This window comes from Pollachius pollachius (assembly GCF_949987615.1).
Source record: "Pollachius pollachius genome assembly, chromosome: 6".
NCBI classification, from domain to species: Eukaryota; Metazoa; Chordata; class Actinopteri; order Gadiformes; family Gadidae; genus Pollachius; species Pollachius pollachius.
Genome location: NC_136939.1, coordinates 23,487,971 through 23,513,527, shown reverse-complemented (window position 1 = coordinate 23,513,527; position 25,557 = coordinate 23,487,971). Strand labels below are relative to the sequence as shown.

The window sequence follows — 25,557 nt, the reverse complement described above, 5'->3', positions numbered from 1 at the left end:
AGATGCTACAAACAAAGCTCACGCTAGCTGATCTCACCGACGGGGATGCAGAGAATGTCGGCCTGCAGCTGCATTAGCAGCCGGTTGGAGGTCATGCCCCCGTCCACCTGCAGCTGGCTGAGCGGGATGCCGCTGTCCTGGTTCATGGCATCCAGGATCTGAAGGAAAACAACAATAACAACAAATCAGTCCCGGACTAGGGCCGAGCAATTAGTCAAATTTTGCTTGTGATTTTGATTTGTGATTTTGATTTGTGATTTTTTTTTAGGACAAATGATCTCCAAACTAATATAATCAAGTTTAAACAATTTTTTTATTTTTAAATTTTTTTAAGTATATCTATTTGATTCACTAAATGTTTTGTACAGAACATCGGGATACATATTTGTACGTTATTTTCTAGTTTAACATTTTGTGTATTTTTTTAAGGGGAATTTTCAAAGTTCTCAAGTTACAAAGTGCTTTTTTTTGGAGGGAAATGCTGAATAAATACATCATGTTTTCAAACACAAAAACAATCGTTTTAATAATCGTGATTTCAATATTGATCAAACTAATCATGATTATCATTTTTTCCATAATGTATCAGCCCAGGTCCCTGCAACGAATCGGATCATCATAAATGAATGTAATGAATGAAGGAATGAATGAATGGATATATATGATCATCAAAAATGTACGGAATGAATTAATTAATGAATATAAAGGATCAACAAAAATAATCGCAATTCGATTATTTCCTCAAATCGAACAGCCCTACTCAGCGCATGGTGTTCTGCGTTACTGCCGAACGATTTGGGGAAATAATTGAATTGTGATTATTTCGACCAATACAGCGATTTAGTATGCGTTTTTTCTTTTTAAAGTTCCTTATGTTCTGTATTATTCACTAAGCAAGCATTGAATCATTCTATAGTATGACCAACACAACACTGGGAGCAGTCATTATATAAACTGCATGCAGAGTTCAAGTGAACTCTGAACAAGTGAGTCCTGAGGCTCTTGCCGCTAATCAAAGTCAGCTTTAATGTCAATTACTTCATATGTAGACATACAAAGCATTCGAGATGACATTTCTCACTATCCCACGTTGCACAGATAAAGTGCACATGCACAACAGATTAGACAACATTAAAAGTAAACAACAGATAAGACAACACTAAAAGTAAACATTGAAGTGCGCAAGAGATAAGGACATTACTAGAAAGATAGATAGTAAGATAATACAATCTAAGAGAAGCAGCATACGTTTCTAGTTATTTTGAGTTGTGGTAGTGCAAAAAATGTCAGTCTTTTTTTTTTGGGGGGGGTAGAAAGAAGGGGGGGGGTGGATCAGCTTTCTGACAGCTGGTGGATGATGCTGAGGGAAGAGAGGGGAGAGAATTTAGCTTCCTGACCGCCAGGTGGATGAAGGTGATTTTGAGTCTGGTGGAGCAGGCACGTAGGCTCCGATACCTTCACCCAGAGGGCAGCAGGCTGAACAGATGCCAACATGTGGTTGGCGAGCTCACAATCATGGTTGCTTTTCGGGTGAGGCGGGTGATGTATGCATCTTTCAAAGAAGGGAGTTGGGCACCAATGATCCTTCCAGCTGTGTTGACTATGCGTTGCAGTGCTTTGCTGCTGTAATCTGTGTAGCTCCCGCCCCACACAGTGATGCAGCTGGACAGGATGCTTTCAATGCTGCCCCGGTAGGAAGTGCACATGATGGGTGGAGCAAGCTTTCGCTTGCTTCAGTTTGCGGAGGAAGTAGAGGCGCCGCTGTGCTTTCTTCGCCAGTGATGCAGTGTTGGTTGTTGGACCAGTTTACAGATGAGTTGTTGTGGGATAATGATGTTGAATGCTGAACTGAAGTCTATAAACAGCATTCTCACATATGAGTCTGTTGAGTCCAGGTGGGTGAGGGCTGGATGGAGAGCAGAGCAGATTGCATCCTCTGTGAAACGTTTGGCTCGGCATGTGAACTGAAAGGGGTCCAAGGTGGGGGGGGGGGGGGGGGGAAGGATGGACTTGATGTGTTACATGACTAGCCATTCGAAACACTTCATGATGATGGGGGTCAATGCCACAGGGCGATAGTCATTGAAGCAGGATGGAGCAGGTTTCTTTGGCACAGGTATGATGATGGTGGCCTTAAAATGTGATGGGACAGCAGCTTGTCTCAGAGAAGTGTTAAAGACATCCGTGAAGACATCCTTAAGCTCCTCTGCGCAGTCCTTCAACACACTTCCTGGAATGTTGTCTGGGCCTGTTGCCTTGCGGGGGTTGATAGCGGAGAGTGTCCTCTTCACACTGGCAGCAGACAGGCACAGAGCGTGATCGTGGTGGGTGGGTGGAGTTTTCTCTGGGTTTGTGTTGTTTGTGGCTTCAAACCAAAGCTAAAAAGAAGCAAAGAAGCTGTTGAGGTTGTTGAGCAGAGAGATGTTGTCGTCGCAGATCTGTAGCGCGGGCTTGTAGTCCGTGATGGTCTGAATGCCCTGCCACAGGTTCCGCGCGTCTCTTCTGTCTTTGAAGAGGCAGCTTATCTTTTTTGTATTGTCCTGTTTTGCTTTCCTGATGCCAAGAGACAGGCTGTTTTCAGGCCAGTTTCAGCCCCGGCTTTGAAGGCGTTGTCTCTGGTACTCAGCAGCCGGTGGACCTCCCCTGTCAGCCATGGCTTCGGTTATCCCAAATGATGTGCTGTGTCTGAAATCGCGCACTTGCGTAAGTGCACTTACATTGAGTGCACTTCATTATCCCTACAGTACACTTACTTATAGGCGCAGTGCTCTCATTTCTACAGTGCACTGTCAAAACAGCCTTCGCGCACCTACTGGAAATGACTTTGCAGTTTGACGGTTCTTCTGTGGTATTTTTTTTCTGCTTGATTATTTCCGTTAGTCGCCTTTATTAGCGATCTAGCAGTATTCACGTTATCGTTCTTGATACCAACTGATTAAAGAATTAACAACATTAAAACACTGGTCGGATACAGCCTAAAACATTCTAGTTGTACTGAAAAACAAACCAAATATGTTGAGCATGTCGGTCTCAAATGTTACAATGTCCTCCATTTTCCGATTTGAAATTCCCGCCCCCTCTGCTACGTAGACAGGATGGCGGCCGTTGAGGGTGGAAAGTGTCCATCAGTCCACACTCAAGTTTTACATTGTTTCGAGTGCGCCACCGAGGTACTTCTAGTGCACTGCACTTTGGCACACTCTCCGTTTTTGCGCAAAGTGCACTCAAAAAAGTAAGTGAAAGTATAGAAGTGCGCGATTTCAGACAAACATAAACCCATCCTTTTCATAGTTGACGGGGAGATTTTATATCCTAGATTAGAATTGTTTAATCTTTGGTTGAACAGAACGATCAGTGTAAGAGTGTTGGCCAAAATAATACATAACGATAGCATGAACAATTTGTGCAACAATATTACATTTACGTATCTGCTCAAGTACGTCACTTGTGTACGGAATTGCAGGGGGTTGGATTCAGACATCGAAAGGGTATGCTGTTGCCAGTCCCCGCAGGAGAGTTGTCATAGCCAGATGCTGGGTGAGATTACGGACACATTTATGTTTACGTGTAAATGTTTGCAAATAAACATTGGAAATAAATATTATTGTATATGGTTTTAAAATGTTTCCCTTTTTTTAAAATAACAGGTGTTTGCACCACCTTTTATTAATTTGTTCAATAATACATACTTTTTGGTTAGAAAAATATTTATTTTGGATATTGAAAAAAATGCAAGTGACAGTTCTTCATGGTTTGTTTTTTGCCTTACGGCTATTGTGTAACATCTTCTTGATGGTTCTCTGGATTTCCTCGTGACACTTGTACCCGCACAAGTTTGGATGTGAGTGGCTGTACCGGGGCAGGCAGGCCGAGCCGTCTTGGGTCATCAAGCCTCGTAACGATAACCCATAACAATGCTGTTTGCCAACGCTTGTAACTAAGAAAAATACAAAGCAATCTTTTTACAAATATGTTTACACGGGAATATGTTTACACGGGAACTACACCAAAGGTATAACATGGCTTAAGCTATAATGGAGGTTCACGTCTCATAAAATGTAACAATTCTGTTACCAACAAATATTTTCTAACTAGCAGCTCTTGTGCAGGGTACTGCATTATTTGGCCAGCCGGATATATCACATAATATAGGCTACACTCTTGGGAAAATCTGGGGCATTTGAATAGCAGTCTATGATCGAAATAAATAAGAACCTGGATTCTGGGATTTAGCCTGTATCTGCGGGACGAGACAGACGAACAGCCAAACAACCATGGAAAAAAAAGTGTTTGGTAGCGAGTAAGCTAACACCCCAGCAAGCAAGCAAGCTAGAAACATACAAGGCTCACAAAACGGTCGAGCAAACACATTTTTACAGAGATTATCATCATCAAGAAAGCCACAAAGACAAAGTTCACCACAGGGTACTTACAATTTCAAAAGCAACACAGCCAAGTCGGCGTCCGATTTGCAGTCTTCTTTTTCTTTCAGTTCACGCTATTCCTGAAAAGCTCGCCCAACGTTTACTCTCGTCTGGCCTCTCTTGTCAGTCAGTCTCCCTTTTCTCTTCTTCTGTTCCTCCGACGTTGGGTTTCTCTGTCTCTTTTTAGTCGGCTGATCCATGATGAATGTAACAATCTTAAGGTTAAGAAATTAACCAAGGTTTTCTGATATATTCGCTCAGTATCTCACTATGGGACACGCCCCTCGCGCTTGTCCCCCAGAAGCAATTTCACATTACGCCAGTCGTGACTGGCCAACAGATGTGACGTCTGCCTGCAGGGGAGGGATTCCCTCCTACTACATAAGTCCCGTCGTCACGTCATCTCTTCAGTCTATAGGCAAAAACACCTCTTCCTCGCTCCGGGCAAGGAGGGTGGTCTGGTGAGATACCTCACTCATATATCAGAAAACCTTGGTTAATTTCTTAACCTTAAGTTTTCTTTCAATATTCGCTCGGTATCTCACTATGGGATATAGTAACTCCCGTATTGCCAAAGAAGTACCAGTGCAAACCCATCAAACAGGCATGTTCACTGATCCAACGCTCAAGACTGTGTGAGACAGATTAGGCGCAGTAACATCCAACCTGTAGAATCTAGCGAAAGTGTGAGGCGTCGCCCAGCTGGCAGCCGCACATATCTCTTCCACTGAGACCCCCTGAAACAGTGCCCAGGATGCGGACATGCCGCGAGTCGAATGTGCGCGCAGGCCGATAGGGGGTTCCAAACCCACGCTATTATAAGCCATGGCTATAGCCTCTACGATCCAGTGTGATAAACGCTGCTTCGAGAGAGGCTTCCCCAGGTGTGACGTAGCACATGATACAAACAGCTGCTCCGATTTCCTGAATCCAGCCGTCCTATCAACATAGACGCGTAAAGCCCGCACCGGGCAGAGCGCATTCAGCCGCTCCTGCTCCTGGGAGGAGAAAGGAGGAGAATGGAAAGCCAACAGCTCAATAGGGCGGTATGACACCGCCGAGTCAAATACCTTGGGAACAAACGCAGGATTCGGCTTTAATAGAACCTTTGAGTTCCCCCTCAAAAACTGCATACATGTCGGACTAACCGACAGCGCATGGATTTCACTCATGCGCTTAGCCGAGGCCAACGCGAGCAACAAAGCCGTTTTAAATGAGAGCGTCTTAAGCTCTACCTGTTGTAAGGGCTCAAACGGTGGGCGTGACAGTGTATCAAGCACCGTAGATAAATCCCACGGAGCAGCCAAGCTCCGCGACACCGGCCGAAGACGGCGTGCACCTTTCATAAACCGGCAAACGATCGGGTGCTGACCTGCCGTTCTGTCCCCAAAACCTATGTGACAAGCCGATATTGCGGCTAAGTACACTTTGACCGTGGAGAAAGCCCTGCCTTTATCCAGCAAGTCCTGTAGAAATGTCAGAATAACAGGCACGGGACTCTGGAAAGCTATTTCCCCAGCTTTCGCGCACCGCTCCTCGAACGCACGCCATTTTCCGTCATATGCGTAACGCGTAGAGGAAGCCCTGGCGCCCTGGATAGTCGTAATGACATTCCAAGGGAGTCCATCCGTCGTTAGGTTCATCCTTTCACGGGCCAGGCCCACAGAGCCATGCGTTCCGGATGAGGATGGAAGATTTCCCCATGCGCTTGCGTCAGGAGATCCCTGCGTAAAGGCAGAGGCCAAGGCTGGCTGCACAGCAACTGGACTATTTCCGCCAACCAATATTTTCCCGGCCAACGGGGGGCTATAAGGATCAGCGCATGACCCTTCTCTCACACTCTGGCGAGAGTAGGAATGATCAGTTCTAATGGGGGAAAAGCGTACAGGAGGACGCGTGGCCACTCGTATGCCAAAGCATCCAGCCCCATCGGGGCGATCCGACCGGTCAGGGAATAGAACAGAGGGCACTGAGTGTTCTCCTCTGATGCAAAGAGATCGACCCCTGCTCGACCGTATCTCTCCCATATCTGGTTCACGACCACGTTGTGGAGTTTCCAGTCCTTGTAGCGAGGGTCGCCCCTGGACATCAAATCTGCTCCCCAGTTCCGCGCGCCCGGTACGTGCGTTGCTCTCAGCGACGACAGGTGGGCGTGGCCCCACATGGTCAGTCTGTGTGCCAACGTGTGCATTTGAGGGGAGCGTAGCCCCCCCTGACGGTTTATATACGCCACCACCGTGGTGTTGTCCGTCCTGACTAGAACATGTTGCCCTCTCAGAAAGGGAAGAAAATGTTTCAGCGCCAGTGACACCGCCTGAAGCTCCAGGCAGTTTATGTGAACAAACTGCATATGTGAGCTCCACGTGCCATTCACTGTTCTGCCCTCGTAGACAGCTCCCCAGCCCGCCCGGGAGGCATCCGTCGAAAGGACCTTCCTTGCCAGGATAGTTCCCATGGTAACGCCTGTAGTCAGAAAGGACGCGCGTCCCCAAGGGCGCAGCGCCAAGACGCACGCCATGGAGATCAAAACTCGGCGATGGCCATGGCACGTTGGGTTCAGTCCGAGTGATGCAACCCATCGCTGGACCGGCCTCATATGGAGGCGGCCAAGTGGGACTACTACCAGCGCCGACGCCATCAGACCCAAAAGTCTGAGGCACGTTCTGAACTTCAACATCGTCCCCCTGCGAAAAAGTGCCAGACAAGCCTGAAAGGCTTCCACTCTCTCCGCGGATAGACGTGCTTTGAACGTCACTGAATTGAGGCACAGGCCTATGAACGTTATGCTTTGAGTGGGGACCAAAACACTCTTTTTCACGTTTATTGTGAAACCCAGGGACATTAGGTGCGATATGAGCACGCTGGTTTGCGCCTGAGCCTCCTGGGATGACTGTGTGGCTAGAAGCCAGTCGTCTATGTACGTTGCTAAACGCATTCCCTTCAACCGGAGGGGCGCGATAGCAGCCTCCGTGCACTTCACAAACACCCGTGGACTTAACGAAAGGCCGAACGGGAGAACCAAATACTCGTATGTTACGCCCTGGAAGGCGAACCTGAGATATTTCCTGTGAGGAGGATAAATGGGGATATGGAAATAAGCGTCCCTCAGATCTATGCTCGTGAACCAGCCTCCCGGGCGCACGAAGCGTATGAGAGCGGCGTGTGTCAGCATCCTGAAACTGTACTGTCTCATGTATCTGTTGAGAGCGCGTAAATCTAATATCGGCCGGAGGTCCCCTCCCTTCTTTGGGACTAGAAAGTACCTCGAGTAAAAACCGCTTTGGTTTTTCTCCGGTGGCACGATCTGAATAGCCCGTTTGTTTTTTAGAGAGGTGATTTCCTCCTGTAAAACACGAGCTTTCTCTCCACGGGCCTGCGACTGCAGTATCCCGTTGAAACAGGGAGGAGTGGACGCAAAGTGGAGCCTGTAGCCGGTGGTTACAGTTTTTATAACCCAATCTGACGCACCACATGCACGCCACTGTTGAGCCCGACCAGACAGCGGCCCCAGCGTCGCTGGTCCCGCTGTCGTGCCGGGCAGAACGGGCATGGTGGGCTGCGCACCGGCGCTTGTGCCCACCAGGCACCGTTTTATTACATTCTGTTCCTTTTTTATGTTTATCATTTTTTTCATTTTTAATGAACAATGATTTGGGGAAGGGGGACACATGTGTGATGTTGGGCACTGGCGTGTGCTTATACATACGCATGCGTCTGCGAGACACTGCTGCCGCTCCACCGAGCTCTCTGCAGGTCCGACCCTTCTCTCCTTCGCGCCGTGAACTGTGAAGGCTGAACGGCCTTCTGCACGCCTTTTGCAGGGCTTGGAACACGCCCTCTGTAACCCTTTCTGGAACCGGGTTTGGAACAGAACATCTAGGGGGGCAGGCGACGGCGTCTGGCCGGGCCCGCCATACCCCCCTGGCCACAGCGCCTCAGGTAGCGCGCCGTTTCTTCACGGCTCCCTGAGTAGCCGAAGGGGCCGCACGGCCACCTGGCGCCGCCCCGGGCGCGGGTGGTTTCCTCGCCCACGCGCCACCGTGCTCCGGCGGCTTGTTCTGGCCCCGGCCGGCACCATGGGTTGAGTGGGGCTGACGCTTCTGGATGCGGTAAGCCGGCGGAGGAGCGCGGGGCTGGGTGAACACCTGGCCGGGTGCGTTGGCGGGGAAAGGCGCTCTTCTGGGAAGACACAGACGCAGCGCCTCACCCTCCCTCTTTTTCTCCTCCCAGCGTTTTAGCATGACGTCATACGCTGGGCCAAACAGGCCCTTCGGGTCCACAGGCACGTCGAGGAGTTGGGTTTTTTCCCGCTGAGAGAGACTGGACAGGTTCAGCCACCTTGCTCTCTCCTGCGCGACCATCAGCGCCATGGCCCTTCCGGACGCTTGGACAGCGCTCCTGTGAAGGCGTAGGCACAGGTCCGTCACCACGCACAATTCATCCCAGAGGGCTGGGGTTGGTGACGATGACATGTCGACCTCCAGCTCAGCCTGGTAGGCCAGCAGCAACGACGATGCGTTGAGGGCCCTCACCGTCGTGGCCATCGCCTTGTAGCCCTTCTCGGTCATTGACGACTGGAAGGAGTCGGCTCTGGACGGCAGTGTAGGGCTCGCCGAAGTCATGGCGGACTTCTGCGTGGGGTGGAGGTGCGACGCCAGCAGTGGTTCAACCGGAGGCAGGTGGGAGAACCCCTTTTCCTCCATACCGGCCCAATCCAACCCTGAGCCACCCTGGACAGGGATCTTGGCTGAGAGAGGCTTGCTCCAAGACCGAGTCGCTTCATCCAGGCACTCGGGAAAGGCCGGAAGTAGCAGGCTGGTCGAGGTCTTCGCCTTTGGGAGTCGCTTGCCCTCGTAGCGAGATGTGGCGGTCTCCACCGGGGCCTCAGGCCACTCGATGTTCAGCCTCGCAGCCGCCCTCTTGCAGGCCTCGTGGAGGTCCATGCTGACGGCCGGGTTCAGGGAGCTGCAGCACGCGCCGCCGACCACCATAGGCGACGCGGTGCGGGGGGAAAAAGAATCATCATCCTCGTCAGAGCCGAGGCTAATAGATTCCTCCCCCGACTCGGAGTAACCGCCCTCGGCCTCGTCAGGCCCTGCCAGCAGGCTAGCCTCGATAGCGTCGGGTTGAGTCAACTCCAGCGGGTGGGAAGCTTCGGTGAGGTCCACCTCCGATCCCCAGCTGGCGCCCATGGGGGCGGCGAGCCCCAGGGAACCTCCCGCTAGCTCCGGTAGTGGTGGGTCGGTTACCCCCATTACCGGATCTTCTGCGAAGAGCTTCGCCTGCTTATTCAGCCGGCGTTTGCGGGTTTTATTAGTAAACCGCGCGCAATGCTCGCAGGTGGCCGGGAATTCAAGGGCAGCCTTGGCATGTTCCAGCCCAAGGCAGCGAATGCAGGCGGTGTGGCTATCCGCTCCCGACATCTTGTTCCCGCACACGCAGGACTTTGTCGGAGGCTTCCCCGAGCCCTCGGTTAGGGTAGGTTCAACCTCGAACTGCATGGTCTCCGCTTTCCGCTTATGCCCAGCCGCTGTTTGGTGACAGGTCAGCTTGGGCACGTGGATTGCAGCTAGTGTGGGTACTAGCAGCTAGTACGGATAGTAGCAGCTACTGTTTGGTGACAGTCTAGCTTTGTTTTGCCTCACAGAGGTCAGTTGCAGCGATGTAGGCTAGCGTTCGGTGACCGAGGGGTTAGCTCGCTCTGGGAACAGTATGCTAAGCCGTCCACAACTTCTGTCCGAGAGGTGCTTCTAGGAGCGAGAAGAGGTTAAAGACTGAAGAGATGACGTGACGACGGGACTTATGTAGTAGGAGGGAGTCCCTCCCCTGCAGGCAGACGTCACATCTGTTGGCCAGTCACGACTGGCGTAATGTAAAATTGCTTCTGGGGGACAAGCGCGAGGGGCGTGTCCCATAGTGAGATACCGAGCGAATATTGAAAGAAAACCCTTCTGTACTTGTGTTTATATCGAGCCGGTTCCGTGTTTGTGGGTCTGTAGTGCCGTAAAGCAATTCGTTACTTCGCAAGACCGAAGACTCTCGCGAGAGTGGGCGGCGGGTTTCCGGCAGAAACTTGCATATTCCCTTTCTCCGCCAAGATGCGCTGGGGGGAGTCGAAACAGCGACCAATCGGACCAAAAAGTTTAATAGAACCACCACAATGACTCTTAACCTGTTATATCAAGGTAAATTAAGCCAAAAAAGTTGCAAAGTTTCCCTTTAAAAAAAACAAAACACTGCATTATCGGGAGAGTGAGTGGTCGCTGCATCTAGACGCGCCGCCATGGTAACCCAGAACCCAGAAAATTGAATAACGATTAGCAACATCTGTGGTGAGGAAATGCTAAACCATGGTCTGTAGTTCAAGTTCAAATTACTTTATTGTGTACCTAAAGGTAGATTTTGTTTGCAGTATAGGGTCCTCTTACACACAAATAGGAAAAATACATCAAAAATGACTAAAGTTCTTACAGGTCCCGATTAACGATGAAGTGAACTAAACCAATAGTAAAACAACATCATTTTTGATATGTGCCTCCTTTTCTTTTTCCTTTTTGTGTGCATGAGGACTCTATACTGCAAACAAAATCTACATTTGGGTACAAAATAAAGTAACTTGATCTTGAACTACATACTATGGTATAGCATTTCCTCACCACTGTTCACAGGAGATGTTGCTAATTATTTGAGATTTTTTCCACATGCAAACACATCTTACCTCTCGCGTCTGAAAGCACACCGCCTCCAAGGCTGCGAACGCCACGTGTTTGCGGTTGGTGAACTGCGTCAGCCCGCAAATGATCCTGACCAGAGAGGGACAGAGAAGAGTCATGGGAGGATTCAGACCCGAAGCCCGTTCTGCCTGCCATTTGAATTCGCCTTGCAGAAGGGTCTGGAGAAGAGCAATACAAATCTTTCTGCTTCCGATACTCTTTTTCAGGAGCCAATCACCAAGCTGGCTTCTCCCCCTGGGGCGCTATTGGCTGGTTTAACACAATGACGACAGGGAATCGACGGCAGGCAGCCAATTGCGTACAGTCATTCAAACTAGGCCCGTCGATCACGCCTCTTGTGCTGAAGAAAATGACGGCAGCCTCCCCAGACCAAAGTGCACTCTACGATTGAGCTTGGTCTGGCAACAGCCAGGCTAGCGAGGATTGCTACTGTGGAGTCAAAACGGGGGCCTAAGATTTTTTACCTGACAAATACAGAACGCTTTCTTCTTCTGCTTATAACGTCCCACATTATACAACCAGGTGTGAGCGTGATTAGCCGTTACAAGCCCTTTTGAAAATCTGCCTCTACCGACATCACAAGTGGGCGTGTCCACCTACATGTACGCTGGATAGATCAGTCTACCCGCCTACCCAGTGGACTACAGCAAACGTTGATCATCGATCCGTCGTACATCTAGGTGGACACGCCCACTTTGGATGTCACGAGAAGCAGTTTTTCAAAATGGCTTGCAACGTCTAATCACAGTCACCTTTGACCTTTAACAAAATATCTAAAGCCCTATGGCAATGATTTAACGGCTTAGCTTTTGAATGAGCAAAATTCACAAAAAAGATAGGGCTCGGTTCAAGTATTTCAATAACTGATATAAAATAGTTATCCTTCGTAAGTTTTTTATTTGGACATTGAAACATAATGTGTACGCTTTAGGCATGGCATCTTTATTTATAAAGCACTTTTCATACACAAGCCAGACTCAAAGTGCTTCACAAAGAAACATTGTCATACAATAAAAAAACAATAAAAAGTAAAAGAAAATAAAGTAAAAAAATGTAGTACTAAAGCCACTTTGACACCTTGTGTCCACTGTGATAATCGGCAAGACCGACGGCTGTTATTTATACAAAACAAGACATTTCACCACGGCCCCTTACCCTCTTGCACTGGGCTCCCAGTAGGGGGCGTAGAGTCCGGAAAACGCCGGGACAAAATAACAACCGTACGAGGTCCCCACGGAGGCGGCCATCTTTTCTGCATTTAGCGGGGTAGAAACCACAATATCATTAATAGACAATAATAGAATTCCAAAAGTGGAATTCAAGCCACGATACTTTTTCTTATTCGGATTGGTTGAGTTTTTCATATAACATATAACTACATATGACATACAACACCTTTAAATGCCAAACAGATTTTCCAGCATACAAATATATTAATCGCAATGGATAAATTAATTGAATTGACGTCAAAAGAATTCGCTAAAAAACACAACACACACAGTTGATTTTTATTAAATGTCCTCCATTTTCCTCGGTACATAACGTCAACCATGTCTTAGAATTGAAACTGAGCTTAACACCCCTTAGCCCAAACCCTTAACCTTACCCCTACAACCGACCCCTATGATATTCCAGAGACAGATTTTGTATCAAAAAATAAATAAAAAAGTAAAGATCGAAACCCTGTCTACTAATGACGTACTGTAACTGGGTATTGAAGGGTTGTCGTCCCAGTTCGTAGGGGTGGGGTTAAGGGGTAGGGGTAGGGTTAAGGGTTTGGGCCTTAACCAGAGGCTACAGATGGAATTCCTCTTACCCAGCTCTTCGGAGGTCTGGATGATCCCCAGGTTGTCCTGGAGCCAGCGCACCACAGCCCCAGCGATGGCCACAGAGCCCTGGGGGAAGACGTTGGCGTTAAACGCACAAAAGATACACTTGCATATGATTACGGAAAAGCCGCATTATAGACACGAAAGTACTTGCTACATGCCCGGGAGTCATGTGACACGGCACACGAGTGTAGTAAGGGGCTGGAGCTAAGATAGAAACACCGTAACAATGTCTCAAACATACAGACACACACACACAGAGTTGCCGAAATGCAGTGACGCGTAAATACTCATTCCACAAATTGTTTTATCAATTTGAGCAACTTAAAGGAGAATTTCACCGCTGGAGACATGAATCTGTATTGAAAGTGGGTCATATATTTAGTCGAAATAGTCCTACAATGCCAATCAGCGTTCACTCAGTGAGGGACGTAAGATAACAGCCAATCAGCGTTCACTCCCTGCAGTCCAGCGTGAACAGCAGCATGGAGGAGAAGTGATTGTTGCCGTTTGCGGACTCCCAGAAGCTCTATATCTAAATAATATAACATAATATATAGGTATCTATATAATATAATATAGTGTATAATATCACGGCCATAAACTGTGTCCGCCTCCGGATGATATTATAAATTCAAGACTGCGTCGGGTTCTCGGACGTCTCTGGTAGGCCTACTTCCACAACAAGTAAAGACTCGTAGTGGGGGTTATCTCGGCCAGAGTCCTGCACGGGTTCGGGTAGGCTACCCGACGGACGACCGGCACAATTTGGATGAAACGGGGGAAAAATAATGTACCGTGTCGGAGACGGGTGCTGGTCGGGTCGGACGCCTGAACAGCGCAGGTTTGGCGTTTGCGAGCGAGACTTCCCCGGTGCTGGAGATGTTATTCAGGAGCAGAGGAGTAAACTACAACCGTCCACAGTGGATGATGTGCACAGCAATCTAAAGCACCACGCCAAACACCAGATAGTGTAATTCCCCGGCGTTCCATCTAATGTGTCTAATTTTCCTTCGGGTGCGGGTCAGGCGTCGGTATAAATTTATAGCGGGACTGGTCGGGTGCAGAATGTAATGTAAAAGAATACATTATAGAACACGGCCAAAAGCTGTGTGCACCGGATGACCTTATGAATAAACGACTGCGTCTCTGGTACTACATCAATGCTTCTTTAGCACTTGTGTGTTCTACCGGTCGCACGGGTCACACGGTAACGTCAAAATCCATACCGTAGTGCAAATTCACACTGGTGTACTCTCATACCGTTTATTCATACACCCCTAAGCCCCACCCACTGATCTGTGATAGGTCTGTAGCGTCAGTGGATCCCATCCCCTAGGCGGGTTTGAAAATGAGGAGTGCTTGTAGATTTTTAGAGCCCCCCCCTTACACTTCCTGCTTTAAATTACGCAAAAATCTTCGTTTTGCGCAATTTAAAGCAGGAAGTGTTAGAGGTAGATACGGACTTCTCCCGTCTCAGGGGAAAACAATGGAATGATGGAAGACCATTCAAAAATATGACTGTTTCTAACGATACAAAGCTTAATGCAAATGAGTGAAGTTTCCCTTTAAACGTGACACACACACACACACACACACACGCACACACGCATTTACGGAAAAAGCTGCATTATAGACACAAAAGTACTTGCTACATGGCCGGGACTCATAAGACACTACAGCAGCAGGGGTAGAGGGTGGAGCCAAGATAGAAATACCTTAACGCCACACACACATAGCTGCTGAAATGCAGTGATGTGGTAATTCCTCATTCCCCCAATTGTGTTATCCCCTTGGCCAAGTTAATAGTTAACATACTTTAACTACTTAAGCAGACATAACATCACACACACACACACACACACACACACCTCAAGTGCGTAGCAGGCTGGTTTGTCCCTGCCGAGCTTGTAGGCCACCGTAGTCAGAAGGCCGTGGTCCGACATCACCGGCTGAAAGGTCATATCAGAGTAGAGTTCATCACAGGCAAATGGAGGCGGAGCCTCAAGGTCGGCACAATAAGAGCTAGCTGCATTAGCTAGCATCTTTTGAGGCACCGTTTGATGAAAATGACAGACTTTCAACTTAATTACTTGGTTGAGCAAAAACTATGGCTTTTTGTACTTATTAAACCTTTAATTATTCAACACTTTCATCTAAATATGCAAATGTTTACTTTATTTATTTTAATTGTATTTGTTTATTTCAGGGACATTGCATATAATTAAATAAGGTATTGATTGTGTAAACGTTACCTTAGCGCCAGTGTTGCGAAGCAGGAAGCAGCCCGTCCCATAACTGAAGAGAGACGGGAAATTAGCTTTCATATTTCTAAAAGGATACAATAATTTAAATGCAAACTAAAATGCAAATTATACCAAGAATTATTAAATGATCACAATAAGGATGTCAGACAAATCTTTGAAAGGATCACAGAAAGCTCTATAAATAGTAATAAGTGCATTCACTTCGAACTTTGATCACAAATACTACCTGCATTATCACCCAATGCTGCTCGATTATGGAAAAAAATTATAATCACGATTATTTTTGTCCATATTGAAATCATGATTATTTTAACGATTATTTTTGAGTTTGAAAACATGCTGCGTTTATTCAGCATTTCTCTCCAAGAAAACACTTTGTAACTGACAACTTTGAAATGTCTGGATACAAATTTGTATCCAGTAAAAAAAAAAAGTTTCTACTCGATCATATTAGTTTGGAGATCATTTGACCCAAAAATCGAAATCACGATTAAAATTAGATTTATTGCACAGCCTGAACCGCTAGCACACCGACAACTCTTACGTGTTTTTGGCCTGTCCGTCTTGGAAGCACATCTGTCCGACCAGCGCTGCCGATTGATCTCCGAGACACTAAAATTAAAATCGATCAGTGAATGCATTGCAGTAGATCAGTGTTTCTCAAAACACACACACACACACACACACACGTTTCTCAACTAGTGGGTTGCGACCCAAAAGTGGGTCACAACCCAAGAGTGTGTGGTCCAAAAACATGTAATATAAAATACTTTACCTAAACTTCTTCAATTTTTTTATTACTTGAGTAATGCGCTTTGAAAACAGGGATGACAATATTGGTTTATTTATGTTTAAAAAAGGTCATGATGAGAATTTTCAGTGTGTGTGTACGAGGCCATTTTTGGAGAAATACATTTCCTTGGTTTGAATTGTATAAAAGTGGGTAGCGACTAAAGGACTGACTATGGTTCCACGTTGATGCAACAAAAGGACCACGCAGACGCTTCGGCGCAGTCGTGGACCTGTTTTGGTTCTGCCTCGGGTTTTAGTGAGCGGACCAATCACAGCCCTTGCTGCTGCGTCGTCTCGTCGTAAGGTTACAATTTTTGGGAGGTACACATCAGGCCCTTGCGGTTGACGCCAGAAGGGTCGCGGGATGTAAACAGTAAAATATAAAAGGACATGAATAGAGATGAACTTACCCCTGAAATGGGAATGCCGTTAAGGGCTCCCGATTTCTGAAAAATAAGATATTGAATTTTACGTTTTGGATTTTAGAATTAGTTTCATTAGTGCAAATAAAACCAACGGTTTTATTTGTTTGGAAAGGGTCCGATATAGCTTGAGAACATAGAAGGACAAACAGACATATGTACAGAGATCTATATATATAAAAAGGTATCCTATTCAGCCAAATATAAAAGTTATAAATTATCCCACAATATTCCGAAACGATCAAAAACAACAACATTGCATTATTTTTTTTATTTACAAGTCCACAAAATGGCGTCATCTACTTTAGGTTTAATGTTAAGGATATATATATATATTAAATTCCATTTTATTTGTATAGCCCTAAATCACCATTGCAGTCTCAAAGGACTTAACAGGCCAAATATTTATGACACATTTATATTCTTGCGGTGGCTCCATCCCTTAGCCCTAGTCAGCAACACACTTTGTAGCGACACTATGCTACATGCTATTTTAAAATCCCATACAAATACATTGATTTATACAACAGTTAGTTTCGGATCAAGTAATTTGATTGGACAAGAGGCCTTCCATGAGTGCCGTATAACAGAACTGGGACTTTTAACTATGTATGTATCACTCCGCTTTACAGGTTTTCTAATAACCGTTAATGTTATTAACGGTCTTTATGTAGTGTGCTCTTATGTGTTGCTTAGCAACATTTCAGTCCCATTCCAGTTGCAGATCCATTTGTGTTGGCGGAGCAATATAAGTCATTAAATAAACAAACAAATCATAATCTGTCATTATATGCTTAGCAACGGTCCATTATCTAAAGTAATTCACCGCCGGAAGTCGGGAAGGCCCATGCAAGTGAACGGAGCCTTCCACAGCATTGAAAAGAGCCGTGTCATAAAGTTAACTAATAAATTGGTGCTTGTAGAACTGTTGTATAAAAGCAATATCACACTTGAGGTCGTGCTGCTGTACTGAATATCAGCACGGCCTGATTATCTTCGGCAATCGGCCTAAGGCATCGTACCTACGACCGAATCACAGCCGTGCTGATATTAACTACAACAGCACTCCCTCTCATGTGATATTGCTTAAATATACACCGTTATATATACTTCATATACATTCTAACACCACAAGGCAGAGGAAAAAGGAGAGCGTTAAAAATCGTCACTCCTGTATTTTAAATCATGTAAAAACAGGAGTGAGGAGATTTAACGAAGGGTTTGTCGTTGTTTTTTTTGGCGGGAAAGGTAAGAAGCTTCACTGTCTGGGAAGCCGTTAGCATGCAGCCAAAATGTCCGGTACATTTCCAACCAATAGAGGTGTGTGTGTGCGCGAGTGCTTGTGTGTCTCTATGTGTGGGGTCTGTGTGTGTGTGTGGTCTTTGTGGTCAGTGTGTTTGTGCGGTCTGTGTGTGTGTGTGTGTGTGTGTGTGTGTGTGTGTGTGTGTGTGTGTGGTCTGTGTGTGGGGGTGTGTGTGTATGTGTGTTTGTGTTTTCCCGTTTTGCTTTGCCTGTGCGAGCTTGTGTGCATGCGTGCTAGTATTGTGACGAGTTGAGAGACATTAATGTTTCATTAATGGCGAATATTGACAGTCAACTCAATAACTTATAAACTAAACAATACTCCATATTCAACGTCTTAATGAATACTAAAAGTTTGCCAATGTTGAATTCATGTAAAATAGTTTATAAAAATCATAAATAGATAAAATAATATAAAAGAATTATGACAAATGTTACCCATTCATCTTCTTAAAATATACAAGGTTTTAGTAACGATTTATAATAACATAACAATAATGTCATAGTGTGTGTGGCGGAAATGTACTTGTTTCTGATCTGAGCAAGCAGGGAGACCTTAAGACCTTAAGTATTGATACTCACCAGCTTAGAACCTATTTTCTACACCAATCAGAGAAGGAATACAGAGAGACAGCATGCACTTAAAGAGGATTTGTACTTAAAGAGGAACACACAATGTAAACTCACAAAAATGTAACCCTTTCAACACACAAACACACACACACACACACAATGTAACTCTTTCAACACACATCTATAAACACACACAAACACAGAATGTAAGCTCACAATAATCTAACACTTTCAACACAAGCAAACACACACACACAACTATAAACACACAAACAAAAAATGTAAACACACAACATTGTAACTCTTTCAACACACACAAACCAACAAACACACACATGTAAACTTAAACATATCTAGAACGAATAACTTAACTTATCCATCTTTCACACTATACTTAAATGTAACCATCTCTAACCTATAGCCTCTATGTAAATCATACCTCAACTAAGTTCACCCAACCCTAACCCAATACAATTAACCAATTAAATAAAACATAGATATTTTATTTAAATAGAAATAGAAAAAAAAAAAATAGAATTTTCAATAAAAAAAAATAGATTTTAAATTTTTAATGGAAAAATTACGCACACAATCCGCATGTTTAGCGAGAGAGCTGACGAATAAGACGGCGATAAACAGAGTAATGAAGAGGAAGGGGAGAAGGAATGGTGGGAGGGCGATGTGCGCTTACCATGAGGCCGTAGATCTCAGAGGAACTCCGAACTTTGGGCAGGATCTCCATGGGAATGTCAAAATACCTGGTGGGGGAACCGTAACAGGTGAGCAAACGCACCAGAGGTCAAACGACACTAGAATCCTATCTTGTCAAGTTTATCATAATTCATTCTCAAAAATAAGCTTAATGAAAATGAAATATTTTATGTTGTTTGTTCTGTTTGTCTTGTCTTTACCATTTCGTTTAGCATTTACTTTAGCGTCTATTTTTCTTTGCATAAGAGATAGAGAGAGAGATAAGTCTTTATTGTCATTGTACAGTCGCCTATACAACGAAATTGGGAGTGCCAACTGAAGGTGCATTACAAATACAAAAAAACAAACAAGGAATTTAAGTTAAAAATGTAAAAAAAACAAGACAGAAATAACAGAAAAACATTTGGAACAAGACAAAGACAGGCGAGGTGAATAATAAATATAAAATATAAAAGGCCGTAAGCATATTGCACTTTGTAGAAAGTGAGGTATATGTGGGTCTGTTTAATGTTTGATGTTTTATGAGTGTTAAGAGTCCTGATTAAGTACTTTGTATTTTTATCCTGAGTTTCTCCCACTGCTGCTGGGCTGTTACAACAAACCAATTTCTCCTACTGGAGATTAATAAAGCTGTATCTAATCGAATTGATCTCATTGTCAAGGATGGACGACAACAGGGATTGAACCCAGGACCTTCCCAATGGGTTCCTAACTAGGGATCGACGATATGGATTTTTTAAGGCCGATACCGATTATTTTCATCAGCCTTAGCCGACGACCGATACGCCGATACAGATTTTCTAGAGCCGATATTTGGAGCGATACTGCTTTTGCTCTCAATTTACATCATAAAAATTACACAATGATGATAACAAATGTTACAAGTCTCAATTTAAAAAAGGAACATTTTCCTAACTGTCTGTAAATCATGCCAGGAAAAGATAATAAAAATAAAATAAAAAGATGAAAGGCAAATACCAGCCGATAGTGTCGGCCGATATTTGCATATTTTTTCCTATCACTATTACACAACCCTGCCCCCCCCCCCACGTACTTGCAGAGCTCCGGGTCCCAGTCCAGTGTGTGGATGTTGAACAGCATGGTGCGGCTGGCATTGGTCACGTCCGTGCAGTGCACCCCCCCGGACCTCCCCCCGGTCAGACACTAGACAACCAAACAACCACAACCTTAAAGATTATTTTTCCACAATGACAAAAATGAGCGGGAAGTCGGCCATCTTAAATTGAACATTTGAAATTGAAAACTTTAACTTCAAATTTTTGTTTTATTACGCTCTAGGACCGCAGGTTGTAGCAAGAGAGCTGACGCACAAGGATCAACAGAACGGAATGAAGAGGAGGGAGAGAAGGAGCAATGGGAGGGCAATTGGTGCTTTCCCCCGGTAAGACACTAGACGACGTCGGGGTACAAAACACAACCTTAAAGGGCACCCACACCACCAGGTGTGGGTGTGATTAGTCGTTACAAGCCGTTTTGAAAATCAGCCTCTTCTGACATCACAATTGGGCGTGACGTCAGAAGTTTTCGCTCTGACTTTCGTGCGGAAGTAAAGCTACCCTAGTCCTCCGAGATCACGTCACAACAATGGCTGCCCATTTCATTGAAAGACTAAACTGAACTTGCAGCAAGCACTAAGAGGCAAACTTAACACCCATTCTAACATTTGCATTACGATACATTATAGATTACAATTATAAACATCACCTGATAAATTCTCGCTCATGTTCAACCATCGCAAGCAGTTCTAATAACTGATTCATCTGATTCAGCAAAGAAGCGCAAAGAGGTCCATGCGGGCATCCATACTTGTTGTTAAAGTCTAATCTCCAGAACAATCTGTTTTCAGGTTTTATGTCATAGCCTACAAACTTCTAAGGGCGTTTCCTGAACACTCTTATTTCGGAAGAAGGGAAGATTTACGTAAAGACACGCAAGGGCTTCCGAACCTCCGAGCTGTTTTGAAGGCCGCATGTAGCAAACGTTGCTCATCTATCCATCATACGTCTAGGTGGACACGCCCACCTGTGATGTCAGAAGAGGCAGATTTCAAAAAACGGCTTGTAACGGCTAATCACACTGGTGGTATAATATGTCAACTTTATAGCATGAGTTCAGACCCCAAAACAGGCCCCCAAAAAAAACTTCTCAAAATTGGAAGATTTGTCAACGAGAATTTATTTTCCGCGACGAAAAAGGAGCGAGAGGGTCGGCCATCTTGCACCTCACCCAGATGATCCAGGAGTCCACGGTCCCGAACATGGCGCGCTTGGAGACGACCGCGCGGTGAACCTCCTCCACGTTGTCCATCAGCCACTTCAGCTTCACCGCGCTGAAGTAGGTGCTGATCGGCAGGCCCGTCTTGTGCTGACGTTAGCATGTTAGCATATTGACATGTTAGCATATTAGCATATTGACATGTTAGCATATTAGCATATTGACATGTTAGCATATTAGCATGTTAACAAATTAGCATATTAGCATATTGACATGTTAGCATATTGGCATATTAGCATGTTATCATATTAGCATATAAGCATATTACCATGTTTGAACATTGGCATATTAGTACATTAGCATGACACCGGACGAAGAGAAGGTAAACATACACGGACATAAACACAATACGCACAAATAAGTCATTTGGGAGGAACTACCTGACGAATAGATGGCTGACCGACCGATGGCTGGCTGGCTGACTAACTGACTCACTCACTGACTGACTGATTGCTGACTCACTGATGGCTGACTCACTGATGGCTGACTCACTGACTGACTGACCTTCAGGTGGTTCTTGTTACGTCCCGGTGTCTGACTGACTGACTGACTGACTGACCTTCAGGTGGTTCTTGTTACGTCCCGGTGTCTGACTGACTGACTGACTGACTGACTGACTGGCCTTCAGGTGGTTCTTGTTACGTCCCGGTGTCTGACTGACTGACTGACTGACCTTCAGGTGGTTCTTGTTACGTCCCGGTGTCTGACTGACTGACTGACTGACTGACCTTCAGGTGGTTCTTGTTACGTCCTACTGACTGACTGACTGACTGAGTGACTGACTGACCTTCAGGTGGTTCTTGTTACGTCCTACTGACTGACTGACTGACTGAGTGACTGACTGACCTTCAGGTGGGTCTTGTTACGTCCCGGTGTCTGACTGACTGACTGACTGACTGACTGACTGACTGACCTTCAGGTGGTTCTTGTTACGTCCCGGTGTCTGACTGACTGACTGACTGACCTTCAGGTGGTTCTTGTTGCGTCCCGGTGTCTTGCTGATCAGCCGCTCCACCGTTGACTGGGTCCTCAGGTCCAACCAGACTGCAGTGCGTGAGGCAAAGGAGAGTGCACTTTATAGCATGCATCACAACATATATCACAACACACACTAGATTGAGTATTATCTCAGTGTGAATGATTTGAGCGATGCTTATGTGATCTTGACCATTGCTTAATCAACGAGCAACAGGAGTGCAGCCTCACCCAGCCTGGTAATCATATCAACTCTCTCAAGCTAATAAAGAAATTAGCACAATTTGGCATTCTTAGAATTATCTACCATCAAATGTTTTTTTTTCTTTATCTCAGTGTTAAATTTGATCTTTAACTTATCTTAATAAAATAAAAACAACAACGAGAGAGAGGGGGATAGTTTATAAGTTATCGATGGCAAAGTCATCTGGCTGATCTAACGAAGCTAGGAAAGTGTCTTTAGTCCACAGGTGCAAGTTTGTGTTCTGTAGCGCGGGTGTAGCACTTTACAACGGTCGTGTTTGTTGGACAACCATGCTGGGTTCTGGATAATTTTGTCAATTGATATGTATATATATATTAATATGTGTACAGAGTTTCCCGCAGGAAATGTGTTAAGTTAAGGAGGTTGGGTTTGCCGTCAGACCGGGGGTGTGGAAGTAGTGGGGGGGGGGCCGCGACATTGTCAAAATAACAACTGAAACAAGAACAGTCAAAGAATTTGGGCTGTGATTGGTTTGCTCACCTAAACCCGATGCAGAACCAAAACAGGTTCGCGACTGCGTTGAAGCGTCGTTGCGTTGACGTGGAAACATAATTGAGCATTTAGCCTGAAGACAGCTAGTTAGGCTATCACACAGGCTAACACTTTAACAGCAGGCGGTGGGTGAACTTTACCGATGGCGTTGACACATAACTGAGCATTTAGCCTGAAGACAGCCATGTTAGGCTACCACACAGGCTAACGCTTTAACAGCAGGCGGTGGGTGAACTTTACCGATGGCGTTGTATAGGGGCTCCCCGGTCTCCTTGTCCCAGACGATGGTGGTCTCTCGCTGATTCGTCACTCCTATAGCTGGCAAATTAATAAAACAGATACTGTTTACGCTAGAAAAATGTACGTCAAGAGTTCGAAGTGGTTATAATTCCAGGGGCTTTCATTTCTACAACGTCCACAATTTCCACGCCACATCTCGACTGAACTCTTAATCCATGGCTTTGGATAACCGTACCGAACGACAAAGTCTTAAGTGACGTGAACGATCAATAGAAAAAAAACAGGTGTCTTTATGTGTAAATACACATTTCGGAAGGGCTATGATTCATGGCAGCGATGGTGTTGTTAAATCTCATCATGCACTTGGATTTTGCAATCAATTGGCAAGCTATTATCAATTCAAAAAATCCTCAATTTTCCAGATAAGAATCATTCAATTGCGGTCTTCTTTGTTGGATGACACACAGTATTGATTCACAACAATGGTGTAGGTGAGCAGGTAATAGTGGGAACCTTAGTGGGAACGTCAACTAAAAACCTATGCAATTTAAAAAAAAAGACCTAATACTTATTATTTTTTGCACATTATCACAGCAGGTTTAACGGTTTAAACTGGGTTGTTTAAACTGAAAAATTAAAAATGGTTTAATCTAAAAAACAATAAGAAAAAAACATTTTATATTTTAAACTCAATAACAGCGGGTTTAACGGTTTCAACAGGGGATTTGGGGGGTTCTACAACTGAAAAAGACAAATTGCTTTTATTATTTTTACACGTTATTGTTCCAGGTCCACTGGTTTAAACTTTTTTCTTTTTCTTTCGTCACCTTTGATGTTTGAGATGTCGATGTTGAGCTGGGTGAGCTTCTCGCACGTGCGGTCCATGCACTCGTACACCGACTGCAGGATCTCCTTGGGGTCCTCCTCCACCCATCTGATGACACACAAACAAGAAGCACAAAAACACACTCAATAAACCAGGAAGTAAGAATTACCCAACAATGAAAACCCGGTGCAGGTGCTCAGTGTCGGTTCAGTGTTGGTTCTACACGCCAACTCCCCAAGAACCAGCCTGATTTTACACACAGACTTTAGGGCTAGAGTGGAGCCACGTCAGTGCATCAGAGCATACAACCCTGTTGTCCTAGCAACGCAACAGGACCTTAAAATGAATATTAAAATGAATGTGTTAAAATGACGCTAACCCAGTAATAGCAGTCACTGGTTCTTGTTTCTGGACTAGGGTAGGGATGGTGCTGAGTTGGAACCTGTTTGTCTGGCCCGGAGCCAGGATTATTTATGTGGAAAAGCAAAGAACTGGTTTGAGTTTGGCACTGGCTCTGAACCAGCACTGGCTCTGAACCAGCACTGGAACCGCGTTAGTGGAAAAGGGGTATTACAGAACCACTAGGAGAGCTTGATTATTGCCCAATACTATACATTTTTAGGCTAACTGTTTATATTCTGTAATGTATGTTGTATTACAATAATAGTCTAATAATATATTCTCAACCACTCTGTATGTAAAGAACGAAATTCAATATTAAAAACACGTTGACTGTTGGTGCCTTACTGACAATATAATGTGTATTTATTACGTATATTATATATTTGAACAACTTAAATCCTGAAGTATCAAATCATGAGTTCAGCCAAAACTGGTGTTCCATTCCAAATGACTGGAAAGTAACCCAGCCCTTAGGCTGAGGTCAGACTTAACCTCAAAAACAGCAGACAATAGTATTCCAGCACACGGTAGAACTTTATTGATGAAGGCCCCGTCGACATGACACTTTAGGTTTAAAAAGGGCTGTGATGTTACACCCCCAGGTGTGTGATTAGCCAATACAAGCCGTTTGAAAATCTGCCTTTAGCTGCATTTTAGTTACATCGCACGTTGGGGTGTCCACCTAGATGTGCACTGGAGATAGATCAGTTTACTTGCCTACCTTGTTTGAGATCCATAATATCTTCTGGAGGCGCACACAGCTTTTGGCCGTGATAATATATATGATATGATATAGATGGATATAGATCTATATAATATTATTTAGATATAGAGCTCAAGGACTCCCGAATATTTACAGAACACAGCCAAGGGCTGTGTGCGCCTCACCATTGCGATACATCCACTGTAAACAGAGCACATGGTACTGTGGCCGCAAGCTGCTCATGGCCACACCCCCACCCTCCTCCTTGACTTCCCTCTCTCCTCCTCATTTACATTAAAGCTACA

At 45.2% G+C, this 25,557-nt stretch overlaps 2 protein-coding genes across 5 annotated transcripts in view; both read right to left on the bottom strand.

Annotated features, from left to right (window-relative positions):
* Positions 1–25,557, bottom strand: part of mtrf1 (mitochondrial translational release factor 1) — a 140,645-nt gene that overhangs the window by 86,890 nt on the left and 28,198 nt on the right. The window lies entirely within an intron of this gene.
* The window catches only part of LOC307076733 (glycerol kinase), a 37,375-nt gene that overhangs the window by 5,021 nt on the left and 6,797 nt on the right, over positions 1–25,557 (bottom strand). For 2 of the 4 annotated variants that reach the window (XM_079737827.1, XM_079737829.1), the window contains exons 3-17: positions 24,149–24,255; positions 23,322–23,399; positions 22,314–22,393; positions 21,302–21,439; positions 20,109–20,218; positions 19,035–19,101; positions 18,353–18,370; positions 16,457–16,492; positions 15,799–15,866; positions 15,243–15,285; positions 14,859–14,939; positions 12,975–13,053; positions 12,314–12,410; positions 11,143–11,227; positions 38–158 (exon numbers count right to left, since the gene is read on the bottom strand). In XM_079737827.1, the coding sequence (XP_079593953.1) occupies positions 38–158; positions 11,143–11,227; positions 12,314–12,410; positions 12,975–13,053; positions 14,859–14,939; positions 15,243–15,285; positions 15,799–15,866; positions 16,457–16,492; positions 18,353–18,370; positions 19,035–19,101; positions 20,109–20,218; positions 21,302–21,439; positions 22,314–22,393; positions 23,322–23,399; positions 24,149–24,255 (1,208 nt within the window). Of the gene's footprint in view, positions 1–37; positions 159–11,142; positions 11,228–12,313; positions 12,411–12,974; positions 13,054–14,858; positions 14,940–15,242; positions 15,286–15,798; positions 15,867–16,456; positions 16,493–18,352; positions 18,371–19,034; positions 19,102–20,108; positions 20,219–21,296; positions 21,440–22,313; positions 22,394–23,321; positions 23,400–24,148; positions 24,256–25,557 lie in introns of all 4 variants that reach the window. The other 2 variants (XM_079737830.1, XM_079737828.1) reach the window with 2 other exon arrangements.